Below are 13,509 nucleotides of genomic sequence, written 5' to 3'. Positions count from 1 at the left end.
TTTTTTTGGTCCATTTGAAGCAGCTAAAATTGAGACTTACATATCTCCCTGATAGGCAAAGCTACTAATTTGGAAATGTGAAAAATTCAAAGGTTTTGTTTTATTTGTATACTTGTAAGCCTGTCCCCGTTTACCTGTCCCTAACATTATTACCCAGTGTGTCTCCCTTTATCTCCCCCCATTTGTCTGATAAACTGCTATGGTAAGTACAGTTTGTCATTCCTCCCCTCCAGCCTGCTGCTACAACTTGCTTAGGCTCTCAGCCCCATTCAGATACACACATGGTTGGTTGCACACCCAACACCCCTAATGGTAACACAACACATCACATTCAGGCACAGCTTCATACCCTAGCACAATTCCACACCCACCTCTCTATGAATACACATAAACACACACACACACACACACACACACACGGAGTCTTGTATGAACACCTTATAATTATGCCTTTACTTAATCCCACCTTCTCGCCTTAGAAATTGACGATCCTTAATGGTCCTTCTGCCTGGATTCCTAATGCTAATACCCTTTAGACTGTAAAATCATCATGGGCAGGGAACGTGTCTACCAACTCTTTGGTACTCTCCCAAGAGATTAGTACAGAGCTCTCCACACAGTAAGTGCTTAATAAATGCCACTGATTGATTGATACTTGCTTGGAGGATCATCGTAACAAGATTTAAATAGGACACAGGTCATATTTTGATTGTATTAATGGAACCTTTCCGGGCCAGTGTAATTAACAGAACAATTGGTGATTTGATTTCAGCCAGGGTTTAAAATTTACTGGACACCCACTCCCACGCCACTGGACTTGTTCCAATAAAGCTGTTTCTTTTCCCACTTTTCCCTTGTTTCTAGAGATACATTTGCCCTCTATTTAGTTTAGTGAAATCCCCTGGTTTGTGAAAATCTGAGATTTGAATAATTTCCTCCAGTTCACGGTCTGATAAACTCTTAAGGAAATTTGGGCTAACATTAGTCTCTTATTTTTTATCTTTTGTCTTCAGAATAATTTCTCCAGGAAAAATGGATAGGTCATTTTAGAACTTTATTCTAGGCTGAAGAAGTACTAATAATGCCCTAAAAATTCCTCTACTGGAAATAGAATAGAAATGGCTTTTATGTTCATCATAGCCATTGAAATGTTCAAAGTTCCTTATAGCTTGAAATTTTTCAATTAATTCCCCCTTTTTCCTATTTAGATGTTGCTACCACTCCATGCTCTTGCCCCAGCAGCAGAATCTTGATGGGTTTCAGTCTGGAGTATTCATAGTTATCCCCATTTGATCAAATGCCTTGAGCTATCTGCATACTCTGAATTTAGACAGAAGAGAAAATTTGAAACTATAGAATTAATAGACATTTTCTAAATTCCCTTGCCCCCAAATTTGTCTTATTTCCTATGTGAGAACTTTTTGGCAGCTTATCTACAATTAATGCCATTTTTAGATAACTTTTCAGACCAGACTCGAACATAACCACCTTCGCAATACTCTCCAGTAAATCATTTGCAACTTGTCTCCCTGAGTACCATCTGTTCTAGACAGAAATTACCCTAAAATACTTCTTAGGACCTAAAAGTTTTTGCTGCTTCCTGGGTCCTATTTCCTTGTTAGATATCATTTCTCTCACCTTATTTTACATCCGACTGCACCTGGAAATGCTATTTTAATGGAAATATTATACTTCAGTTGTCTTTGGACTACATCTCTTTGTTTTCTGGGGTTTGCACTACTCTATACTTGTGGATTACCACATTCCACAACCTCTCTCTTTCAGCTGGCTTACGTAACCTTTTAAATGTTACCAGAATATCTTTTAGTTTAATAAAGGGTTGGATAATGAATGGCTTGGATGGTATCATGTTTCATTTACTATGGTGCAAAACCATGATGAGAAATGTGGTATGATTGTTGAACATAAACTTAATGCTACTGGGCTATTAGGTGTTAAATTAGCATGATAGCTCCGAATGTAATTGTGTCACCACATTTAATTGTTTTACATGTTGGAAGTCATTGAAAATAATGTCTCAGTCATTTTTTAAGAAGCACAGAAGTTTGAAAAATCTAATTTTAAGTTGTAGAAAGGGACTAATGAGAATTCATGCATTCATTCATTCGTATTTGTGGAGTACTTCTTGTGTGCAGAGCACTGTACTAAGCACTTGGGTGAGCACAATATAACAGTAAACAGACACATTCCCTGCCCACAACAAGCTAGGTTTTGCCCAAGACACACAAAGGATACACGAAGGTCCAATAATCAAACTCAGGTGGTGGAAACATGATCAGAAGAATATTCTTCAGCCACTGACCAATCTGCAGTGCTTCTAAATCGTTTCATTTGTTGAAGATAAATATGATTTATAATATTAAGGATTCTTTACCCGTCGTTATGAAAATTTTAAAAGGCAGAAAATAGCAACAGGCTGGAATTTTGTAAGCTCAGCAAAATCCATTAAAGGTTTGACATGTCTGTCCTTGTTTAGGTCCATTTCAATTAATATTTTAGGCCCTTATTGCCTCTTGTCAGAAGATTTCTACATTGACTTCCAAGCTGAAGATGTCGAAGGCCCTAGGAATCCAAGGGGTGGCATGTCTGTAATGTGCTGGCAACTATATTGCTGTCAGTGACGCACCCAAGATCTTCATTCTTCAGGCGAAACGAGATGAGGAAAGGAGCTGCAGAGCCACTCCGTGGGATATGTTCCTGTACCCTTTGGCCAGAAAAATTATCAGGCTCCATATTCCTAAGAGCACCTTGAAAAGTCAAAGTAGTTGCTTATGGTGAATTGCTATGATTTAAACAAAAAACATGCAAAGATGGGAAGTTTCGCTACTGATGATCAGTATATGATACCTGGCTTAGTAAGAATGGCACTGTTCACAATCAATTTTTAAAAATGTGAATTTTTATTTGTACAGTGTTTCTCCCGGGCAGTACTCCATACAATTTTGAGAAAATTAAATATGTGTTGCTAATAAATTTTATTTATGTGTATTGGAATGTTTAAGACCTGTTAAAGTAAATTATTAAAATGTTTACTCAAGTTCAGAAAGACTTAACTACATTGATTAGTCAGGCAATGTTGGAGGTAATTTACAGAGGTGAAATGTACCAAATTTGCTATTTAATTATCTATTGTTATGGTATTTGTAAAAATGCCTATTATGTGCCAGGCAATATACTCAGCCTTGGGATAGATTAAAGATAATCAGGATGGGCACAGTCCATTTTCCACGTGTGACTTGTAGCTTTAATCCCCAGTTTACAGATGAGTTAACAGAGGCACAGAAAAGATAAGTGACTTTCCCTAGATCACCCAGCAAACAAGTGGTAAATAAACTTATTTCTACCTACTATTCTATGGGAGTCCTACACTTAACAAAATAATTGTAAGACATAAAAATATGGCATGTGAGTTCAAATTTAAGTAGGAAAAATTTGAGAGGTCTTGGTGTTTTATGTGGGGTAGAAACTCTTCATTTTGAATGTGGGGCTAATTTGGTGGTGGAAGAGAGGGAATAAGAGAAGACAAATGAGTCTGTGTAGTCTCCCAAGCGCTTATGAGCCCCATGTGGGACAGGGATTGTGTCCAACCTGATTAACTTGTTTCTACTCCAGTGCTTAGAATAGTTCTTGGCACATAGCAAACACTTAACAAGGACCATAATCATTATTATTATTACAGTGCTCTGCACACAGTAAGTGCATAATAAATATCATTGATCTTTTATGTGACAAAATTTCAGTGCTGATAGTTACTTTATAGTCACTTCTGTTTCATTTACATCATAATATTTCAGATTACTAAGGATGATGAGGTAGAACTCATAAATAATATGGTAACAGTCTCTATGGGGTATGTGTCTTACTCTGGTGTGAACAGACCTGTTCTAGCCTCTTTCTCTGGTTTAACTTTGTTATTTTTTTAAATGAAATTGTAAGGTAAAAGGGTGGAATTTTAACGTAAATTCAAACATAAAGTATGTTTGGTAAGTTTCACTGTATGGTTTCCATGTCATTGTGAGGACTCGAAAACTTGATTGCATTTGTACTGTAGGAGAAATAGGTATAACCATCTGGGCATTCCTGTTGAGTAAAGAACCGTTTCCATGAACAAATAGACCAAATTCAGAGTTAGAAATAGGAGAGTAGAGTAGATCATTTGCATCTACTTTCAAATTCTATGTGTGTATAAAGAGTGTAGCTTAATTTTTTTTAAGTCAGGTAAAGGAAAAGAGCCTATCATTACAGGGGAAAATAAACAGGGAGCATTGATTTGTATAAAAGTAATACCTAGTTTTGAAATAAATTTTTAAAGAAGGCTGGGGTAGCTAGTTTAAACCAATGTATGTTATTCAACGATGACCTTTTCCTTATCAAAGTCAGTGGATTTCAGTCATATAGCAATGTGAACAGAGCAAGAACCTGAAAAATGACAAGTCATAAGTGTGATTTTTATGTGGTCAATATCCTGAGAATCATTTAAAATAGTTTAGTATCTTCAAAACTGTGGATTTATGACTTGAAACTAAAACTGTTGCCAATTCATTTGCAAAATCTTATATCAATAGTAGTAAAATGTTTTACATTGCTAAATAATGGCTATATAAATAATGCAATAGGAATGATAAATACTCCTGAGAAGAGCAAAGATGGGAAAAGTATAATAGTTTTGTTTTTTGGGGTTTTTTAATAATGGCATTTGTTAAGCGCTTACTATGTGCAAAGCACTGTTCTAAGCACTGGGGAGGATACAAGTTGATCAGGTTGTCCCACGTGGGGCTCATAGTCTTAATCCCCATTTTACAGATGAGGTAACTGAGGCCCAGAGAAATTAAGTGACTTGCCCAAAGTCACATCTGACAGTTGGTGGAGCCGGGATTTGAACCCATAACCTCTGACTCCCAAGCCCGGGCTCTTTCCATTGAACCACGCTGCTTCTCTGTTCTTTGTTCAAATCAGTGCCCCAAATAATTATCTAGACTTGCAAATATTCTCACACACTTCTTACTGAGTCAACTACTAATCAGTGCATAATTCATTCATAAGTCTTTAGGATTCTTTTGAGTGAACTGTATTTTAATACACCTTCATAACTTCTTGGAGGGAGTGGCGGAAGAGAATGGAACCCCATATAATATTCTAAATTTGTGTCAGCTCCTTTCATTGTAAATTGCTTGTGGGCAGGAAGTGTGGTTTTTGCATCTGTCTTACTTTCCCAGGTACTTAGTTCAGTTTATTTCATTCAAAAGACACTCAATAAGCACCAGTATAACTATTCGTCATTTATAAAATAAAGACTAGTGAGTGTCGAAAATGTGATTGCTTCAAGAAAATTAATTTATGTGCTATTAGGTATTGTCTTTAGTGAGGAATTTAAATATGTGCTCGGTAAAATATTTCTTGCCCTCCAAACTTAAAGAAATAAGCTCTTGGATATCAATATCCCTTTTTGTTTTGCAGCATAACAGCTGACATATAAATAATGCTCATTAAAAAAGTCATGATGATTTTCAGTATGCTTGTGAAGACTTTTATAACTTTGGGATTAATACTCAATGTCGACTACCTTAGAAATTACTTTTAATCATTTTTCCAAAAATGCATTTGCGTATTTATTAGGACAGATGGGCTTGTAATCTTTCATAGATGTAAGATTAATGAAGTTAAAACAATAATTTAGGATTTGGAGCCAAATTGTGAAAATATAGAGAAAAATATTTCCATTGCACTTTATATAAGAGACATGCAGAATGATTAGGAAATAGAAGAAATTATGTCATAAGGATTTCTGTTTAATTGCCATCACTTTCATAAACACTAATGTGTATTTTTAAAAGATTTGCTCACTTTTTAAACTTACTGTGAGCAGGGAATGTTTATACCAACTGTTGTGTTTGCCCAAGCACTGAGCACCATGCTCTGCACACAGTAAGCGCTCAATAAATACATATGGTTGCTTGACTGATTTCTAAATATGAAAATTGGGAAAGGGCAGTGTCAAAAAGAAGTAGTGGTACCTCATTTTTATCTACTTGAAGCCATGACCCATTAAAAGTTTTTATTTGGACTTGGTCTCATATCAGGAGTAATATTAGCTTTTTTAATTTTGGGGTGTTATTTTTTTTTCACAGTTCTTCTTTGCGAAGTGTTTCTACTGGATCCTCAAGACCTTCCAAAGTATGTTTGGTGTGTGGGGATGAGGCGTCAGGATGTCATTACGGGGTGGTTACCTGCGGCAGCTGCAAAGTTTTCTTCAAAAGAGCAGTGGAAGGTAAATGTTCATGTGGGTGTTCCTCTTTATACGTTTTTCTAATGTGTAGTTTATTTGCACGGTTAATTCCATAGAATTATTAGAAAGCCTTCAAAAATCATTTTTGAAGTAACTTGTCAGTGGTGAATAGAAGTAATGCATTATCTGAAAGCCACCTGGAGGGTTTGTATTGTACAATCTTTGAGCAAAGAACAAAAGTTAGAGCCGTGAACTTAAATCCACTATTTGAGTGCATTTTTCTCTTCTGTTAGTAAGACCAGAGAAAAGAATTCCATTTCTCTATGAGAATAACTTGAGTGAGCTGGGTTATGACTATGTAAATGATACCATTTCTCATGGTGTTTTAGGATAAATGGTACTTTTGTTATATTTTTATGTGCATAAACTTATTTGCCTTGTACACATGGATATATACAGTAGCTGCCTTTTGTATTTGAAAATGAAACTACTAATGGTAAAAGCCTGTCATGTGTGCAAAGCATGTCATGTATGATGAAGTTCGTCATCAGTAGCGCCATGTTAAATATGAAGGACGGTGATAGAATAAGTGAACATAAGAAAGTCCATTAATTTGTCAGACTGATGGTCTGTCAGCCCATATCCTGTCTGACAGTGGTAGTGGCTTAGCCCATCAGTGTGATGTTGTCTTCCATGACATTCATCCTACCACCTACATTCCTAACTTTTACTCTAGTAAATCCAGGTGAACCTGTAGTCCACAATTAATCAAACCAAAACTGAAGGGTTCTTGTTTTTCCAGAAAGATGAGTAAGAAAAAATACTCATATGGGGGGGGGGGGGGGGGAGAGAGAGAGAGAGTGTGTGTGTGTGTGTGTGAGGCAGAAGAGATTTATGCTCGAGGGTGCTATGAATCTCTCATCTCCCCTTCCTATTTCTCTCTCCCCTACTGCATTGAGTCCACTTGAGTCCTCACTCCCTAAGCACTTAGGTAGTCACCCCACCATCCTTTCCCTCGCAGCACCTATGTACCTGTCTTTCTTTAAACCTCTATTTTAGTTTCTGTCTCCTCTCACTAGATTGTAAATTCCTTGAGAGCAGGAATCATGTGTACTAACTTCATTGTAAATGCTTAGCATTGTGCTTCGCAGAACTTGAGGGCTCAGTAAATACGTATTGTATAATCGATTGGTATATGGGGGATAGAGGAAGTAGGGAAAGCCAGAGATCTAGGAGAAAGGCCCCTTCCTCCTGGCCCCCTCCAACACACACATATTTAATTAGGTACATTCAAGGAAACTCATATGCTCTCTCCACACAGATATCTTTTGTATAGAGCAGGTCAGAACATCAGGGATGACAAAAGGAGCAAAGTGAGAGAACGTTAATTACAGCTGCTGCTGTGCCGCCTGCTGCTCTGCTCTTTGGTGAGCTACCCACCTTTACTGCTGGCTGGCATTTTCCCACATTGACGTCTATGAGATCAACACCATAATTTCTGCAGATCACAGCGATCTGCTATCAGATTGCTATCATTTCACTTCCCTTTCTTATGGTATCTGTTAAGTGCTTCCTGTTGCGTCAAGGAAGCATTGTTCTAAGCACTGCGTAGACACACGGTGATCAGGTCGGACAAAGTCCCTGTCCCACATGGGGCATATAGTTTAAGCATTGAATCCCCATTTTAGTGTTGAGGAAAATGAGGCACAGAGAATTTGAGTGACTTGTCCGAGGTCACTCAGCAGATGAGTTTCATACGTTGTGTTTCTGTTACCTCTTCATTTGAACTTCAGCACCTCGGAGTCAATAAATCTATCTGTGTCCCATGCATTGCACCAGTGGGTCCTGATTAAATTACATGACTTGTATGTCATGTCATATGCATGTCTGTAAGTGAGTCCACCATTCTGGGAGGAATTGGAACTAGAGCTTTGGAAGGTGACTGCATATGCCATAGACTTTTGTTATGGAAGCAGCATGGTGTAGTGGATGGAATGGAGTCAGAGGATCATAGGTTTGAATTCTGGCTCCTCCACTCATCTCCTGTGTGGCTTTGGACAAATCACTTTAACTTCTCTGTGCCTCATCTGTAAAGACCGTGAGCCGCATGTTGGACAGGGACTGTGTCCAACACGATTTGCTTGATTCCACCCCAGGGCTTAATGCAGTGCCTGGTACATGGTCAGTGCTTCACAAATACCACAATTATTATTAATAATATTATCACTATTATTACTTCTCCTGGTGGCAGGTCTGAGACAGGAGGAAAGGGGTAAATTAGGGAACATAGTGAACTCCAGTCTAATTGCCATCTGGAATTGCCTCTGAGCTGCTCAAAGCCTTTGGAGATGAGATGCCGAAGGCAACATTTCTAATTCAGCACACATAAATTGCCTCTTGATTCTCCTCTTAGCTTTGAGGTGGACCTTCTCAGTCTCTTTAGCTGGCTCTTCATCTATCTGTCACCCCCTAATAGGTATACTATCAGGGTTCTACTCTAGGTTACTTTCTCTTCTAACTTTACACAGACACCTTTGGAGAGGTCCTCTGCTCCCATAGTTTCAACTGTGGAGATGACTCCCCAATCTATCTCTCTCCTCAGCAGTATTGCATTTCCTCATGACTCCAAGACATCCATATCAATGGGGACATCTTCCCAACAGTATGAATAAGAGAAGCATTTTCTCACCTTCCTTTTCTCCCTCCCCTCCTTTTCCCTTTGATCATCTCATTTTTATCTCCCCTCCTCCTCTTATTGCTTATTTTAATCTTATAAAACACTCATAGTAGCTCCTCTATTTTAATGTTATCCTCGACTTCTCTCTCCCATTCAACCCATACATTCAGTCTATCCCCAAATCCTGTCAGTTCTACCTTCACAACACCTTTAGAATCTCCCCTTTCCCCTCCATCCAAACTGCCACCATGCTGATCCAAACATTTATCAAATTTAGCCTTGAGTACTCCATCAGCCTCCTTGCTGACCTACCTGTCTCCTGTCTCTCCCCACTCCAGTCCCTACTTCACCCTGCTGCCTCGTTCATTTTTCTAAAATGAGATTTTGCAGGTATCTTCCCACTCTTCAGAAATCTCCAGTGATTTCTGCATTAAGCAGAAACTCCTGACCATTGGCTTGAAGGTCCACAATCATCTCTCTTCCCCCTATATATATAATGATAATAATAGAATTGATTAAGCACTTGCTATGATAATAAAGGCATTTATTAAGTACTTAACTGTGTGTAAAGCACTGTTCTAAGCACTGGGGAGGTTACAAGGTGATCAGGTTGTCCCACGGGGGGCTCACAGTCTTAATCCCCATTTTACAGAGGAGGGAGCTGAGGCACAGAGAAGTTAAGTGACTTAACCAAGGTCACACAGCTGACAAGTGGCGGAGCCGAGATTTAAACCCATGACCTCTGACTCCAAACCCGGGCTCTTTCCAGTGAGCCACGCTGCTTCTTGAGCCAAGCACTGCTCTAAGTGCTGGGGTAGATACAATCCCATGTGGGGCTCACAGTCTTCATCCCCATTTTACAGATGAGGTAACTGAGGCACAGAGAAGTTAAGTGGCTTGCCCAAAGTCACACACCTGATAAGTGGTGGAGCTGGGATTAGAACCCACGACCTCTGACTTCCAAACCTGGGCTGTTGCCACTAAGCCACGCTGCTTCTCTTCCTTCCCCCCCTACTCCCTAGCTTGCACTATGTTTAATCTCAAAATAACTTACTCATTGTGCTTCATTTTGGTCATATACCTGCTTTCCCTCCCCCTTAATATCCAGCAGACTACAATGCTCCCATTTTCTAAGCCCTTCTGAAATCTCCTCCAGGAGGCCTTCCCTGACTCATTCTAATCTCTCCTGAGGCTATCTCTCCACCCAGCTGCCACATCAGCACTTGGGTGGCACCTAGGCCCTTAGGTGCTCAAAAATACCATAACACATACCTGCATTTATTCACAGAATTTCTCTACTTCCTGCATCATATTTGTAACATTACAATAGGTCTGAGGCTATCATGAGTGTTATTATGCATATTAAATCTAGCAAGAAGAGGAGTGGGGAGAGAAAAATCAGAAGAAAAAGAAGGGGAGAGAGGGCACCTAAGACTGCCTCTCCTACTTGTATTGCACTCTTCCAAGAGCTGGAAGCAGTAGACACCCAGTAAAAACACCTCTGACCCCTGTTATGTTCCCTGGGCGTCACCCTGCTGTTCTGTCCCCCACCCACCATAAGACATGCGTGACTATTACTGGTTACACTTGGTTTCTGGTTACTGGTTACAATAATCTTTAATTTCCTCCTCAAAAATCACCATGGAGGCAATTCTGCTAATATACACAGTAGCTTTGTTAAATACAAGCTTGCGTACCTCTTGCCTTTTCCTTCTTCCTCCTATCTGTAATTTATTTTAATGTCTGTCTCCTCTGCTAAATTGTCAGATCTCCGAGGGCAAGGATCCTTTCTACTAATTCTGCATACTCTCTTAACATTTAGTCACACGATGCTGTTTATTTGGCGGGCACTTGATAACTGCTATTCAGCGATTTTAGAAATATGTACAATAGAGATTGTGAAATGAATGGGTCAACCAGAATTAGATTTATTCAGTGTGGGTAAAGAATTGTGAGATGTATCCTTGAGCTGTTCCTAACTAGTACGATCCTCTTGTTCCTTGAAGAAAGAACAGCAGATGATCTGAAGGCAAGCATCTATTGTGGTTCAAGTGCTGTGGAACTAAATGATTGTGGGAGTTTCTGTATCATGATATCTTTTTAGATTACTTTTAATATGAATCAGTGTAACAAAAACAGTTGCAGACCCCAGAGGCATTTGTTTTAATTCTTGGTGAAGGCAAGTACAACTGTAAATTACACTTTATCCAGCTCCAGAATAGAAGCAATAATTTTGGTACTGCCTTTCGCTTTATAGAACTGTCTCATCAGTTTTAAACAATGGATGTAATGTATCGTCGTTATACTGAAGCCCAGTTGTTACATGAAATTATTAAATTGTACATTTCATAAACTTCATAATATGTATACATTGCCAAGAGAAGCAGTTGTTGCCAAATAGATAGAGCACAGGCACGGGAGTCAGAAGGACCTGGTTTAATCTCTGCTCTGCCACTTGTCTGCTGTGAGCCCGCTGTTGGGTAGGGACCGTCTCTATGTGTTGCCGACTGTACTTCCCAAGTGCTTAGTCCAGTGCTATGCACACAGTAAGTGCTCAATAAATACAATTGCATGGATGAATGAATGTATGCTGTGTGACATTGGGCAAAGCACTTAACTTCTCTGTGGCTCAGTTATCTCTTCAGTAAAATGCGTAATAAGACTGTAAACATCGTCGTAAATGGACTGTGTCCAATTTTCTTCTAGAATAATAATAATAATGATGGTATTTGTTTAGCATTTACTCTGTGCTAGGCACTGTACTAAACACTGGGAGGGATACAAGCAAATCAAATCAGACACAGTGCCTGTTTCATGTGAGGCTCATAGTCTCAATCCCTGTTTTACAGATGAGATAACTGAGGCATAGAGAAGTGAAGTGACTTCTGCGAGGTCACACAGCAGGCAAGTGGCAGACCTCGAAATTAGAACCCAGGACCTTCTGACTCCCAGTGTCATGCTCTATTAACTATACCATGCTTCTTCTCTGTATCTGCCCCATCGCATAGTACAGTACCTGGTACATAGTCAATGTTTAACAAATACCATTAAAAAAAATTAGAAGAAAACGTGATCATAACACCTGTCCTTTAAAAAGTTCAATTTCAGTTCAGTACTGTATATTGAGATCTCATATCTTAAAGGAGGTTTTGGGGAAAACAAATGCTTGTTAGAGTTATAAAATATGTTTGAGGAAGATGATCAAAAATTATCAAGTGCTTTAATGATGAATTTTATTTTAAGGAATTTTGCATTTCAATTTATATTAAAATTCAGGTTTTCAGTGGTATAAGATATGCTAATGAATAGTGTCTAGATTTTGTATTTTAATAGCCACAATAGCGCTCTGGTTTCTTTTCACTAATCGTAAAGCAAGCACATCAACAAGTCATTGGATTTGTGAGTTCTGCTTAAAACTCACAGGTACGGGCCTGAAATCGGAGAGCCTGAGTTCTTATTCTGGCTCGGCCAATTGCTTGCAGTGTGACCTTGGACAAGTCATTTAACTGCTCTGTGCCTCAGTTCCCTCAACTGTAAAATGGGGATTAAATACCTGTCTCCCTAGTACTTGGACTGTGAGCCCCTTGCAGGAGAGGGACTGTGTCCAAACCTAATAACTTGTTCCTACCCCAGGACTTAGATCAGTGTTTGACACAAAATAAGCCCTTAACAAACACCATTAAAAAAAATAAATAAAGAATGGTAAACTTTGGGTTTGAGTTTTCATTCAAATCCTTTTGTTTGCCAGGAAACCTCACCCAAGTTTTTTGTATGCTTTCCTTTTTTGGATGTTACGTAATGTTATGCCTGCCGTATTGTTACAGTTGTGTTTTTGACAGAACAGACTCAGTGCCCTATCAGTGTTTACGTTCATAATCCCAGAAGAGGAATGAGGATCATCTTGAAGGATCCCGGAAAGTCACCTTTACCATTATCTAGTTACAGTCCCTCTAAAGTGGTACACATGTGGGAGGGAGCGTTTCTGCTGATGCTGCAGAATGTAGGAAATCCAAACATTTTTGATAATGATATTGTCAGTGTCTCAATCAATCATTCATTGGTAGTTATTGAGTGCTTACTTTGCAGGGCATTGTACTAAGCACTTAGGAGAGTACAATACAACAGAGTTGGTAGATGTGCTCCCTGCCCTCAAGGAGAATAAAGTCTAGAGAGGAAGACAGACTTTAAGATAAATTAATTTATGGCTATAATAATAATAATGTGGTATTTGTTAAGCACTTACTATGTGCCAAGTACTGTTCTAAGCGCTGGGGTACATACAAGGTAATCAGGTTGCCCCATGTGGGGCTCACAGTCTTAATCCCCATTTTACAGATAACTGAGGCACAGAGAAGTTAAGTGACTTGCCCAAAGTGACACAGCTGACGAGTGGCAGAGTTGGGATTAGAACCCACAAGCTCTTACTCCCAAACCCGTGCTCTTTCCGCTAAGCCTCACTGCTGTACATAAGTGCTGTGGGGCTCAGAATGGGATGAATATAAAGTGTTTGAATTGTGCAAATCTAAGTGCAAGGGTGATGCAGAAGGGAGCAGGAATAGGGCAAATAAGGACTAATAGGGGAAGG

At 39.1% G+C, this 13,509-nt stretch overlaps 1 protein-coding gene across 4 annotated transcripts in view; it reads left to right on the top strand.

The window, feature by feature from the left end:
• Positions 1-13,509, top strand: part of NR3C2 (nuclear receptor subfamily 3 group C member 2) — a 258,117-nt gene that overhangs the window by 145,283 nt on the left and 99,325 nt on the right. For all 4 annotated transcript variants that reach the window (XM_038754941.1, XM_038754939.1, XM_038754940.1 and 1 more), the window contains exon 3: positions 6,150-6,289. In XM_038754941.1, the coding sequence (XP_038610869.1) occupies positions 6,150-6,289 (140 nt within the window). The remainder of the gene's footprint in view (positions 1-6,149; positions 6,290-13,509) is intronic.

The sequence above is a fragment of the Tachyglossus aculeatus genome, chromosome 12, assembly GCF_015852505.1.
Source record: "Tachyglossus aculeatus isolate mTacAcu1 chromosome 12, mTacAcu1.pri, whole genome shotgun sequence".
Taxonomy (NCBI): Eukaryota; Metazoa; Chordata; class Mammalia; order Monotremata; family Tachyglossidae; genus Tachyglossus; species Tachyglossus aculeatus.
The sequence above is the reverse complement of the archived record's forward strand: the minus strand, read 5'-3'. Positions and strand labels throughout refer to the sequence as shown.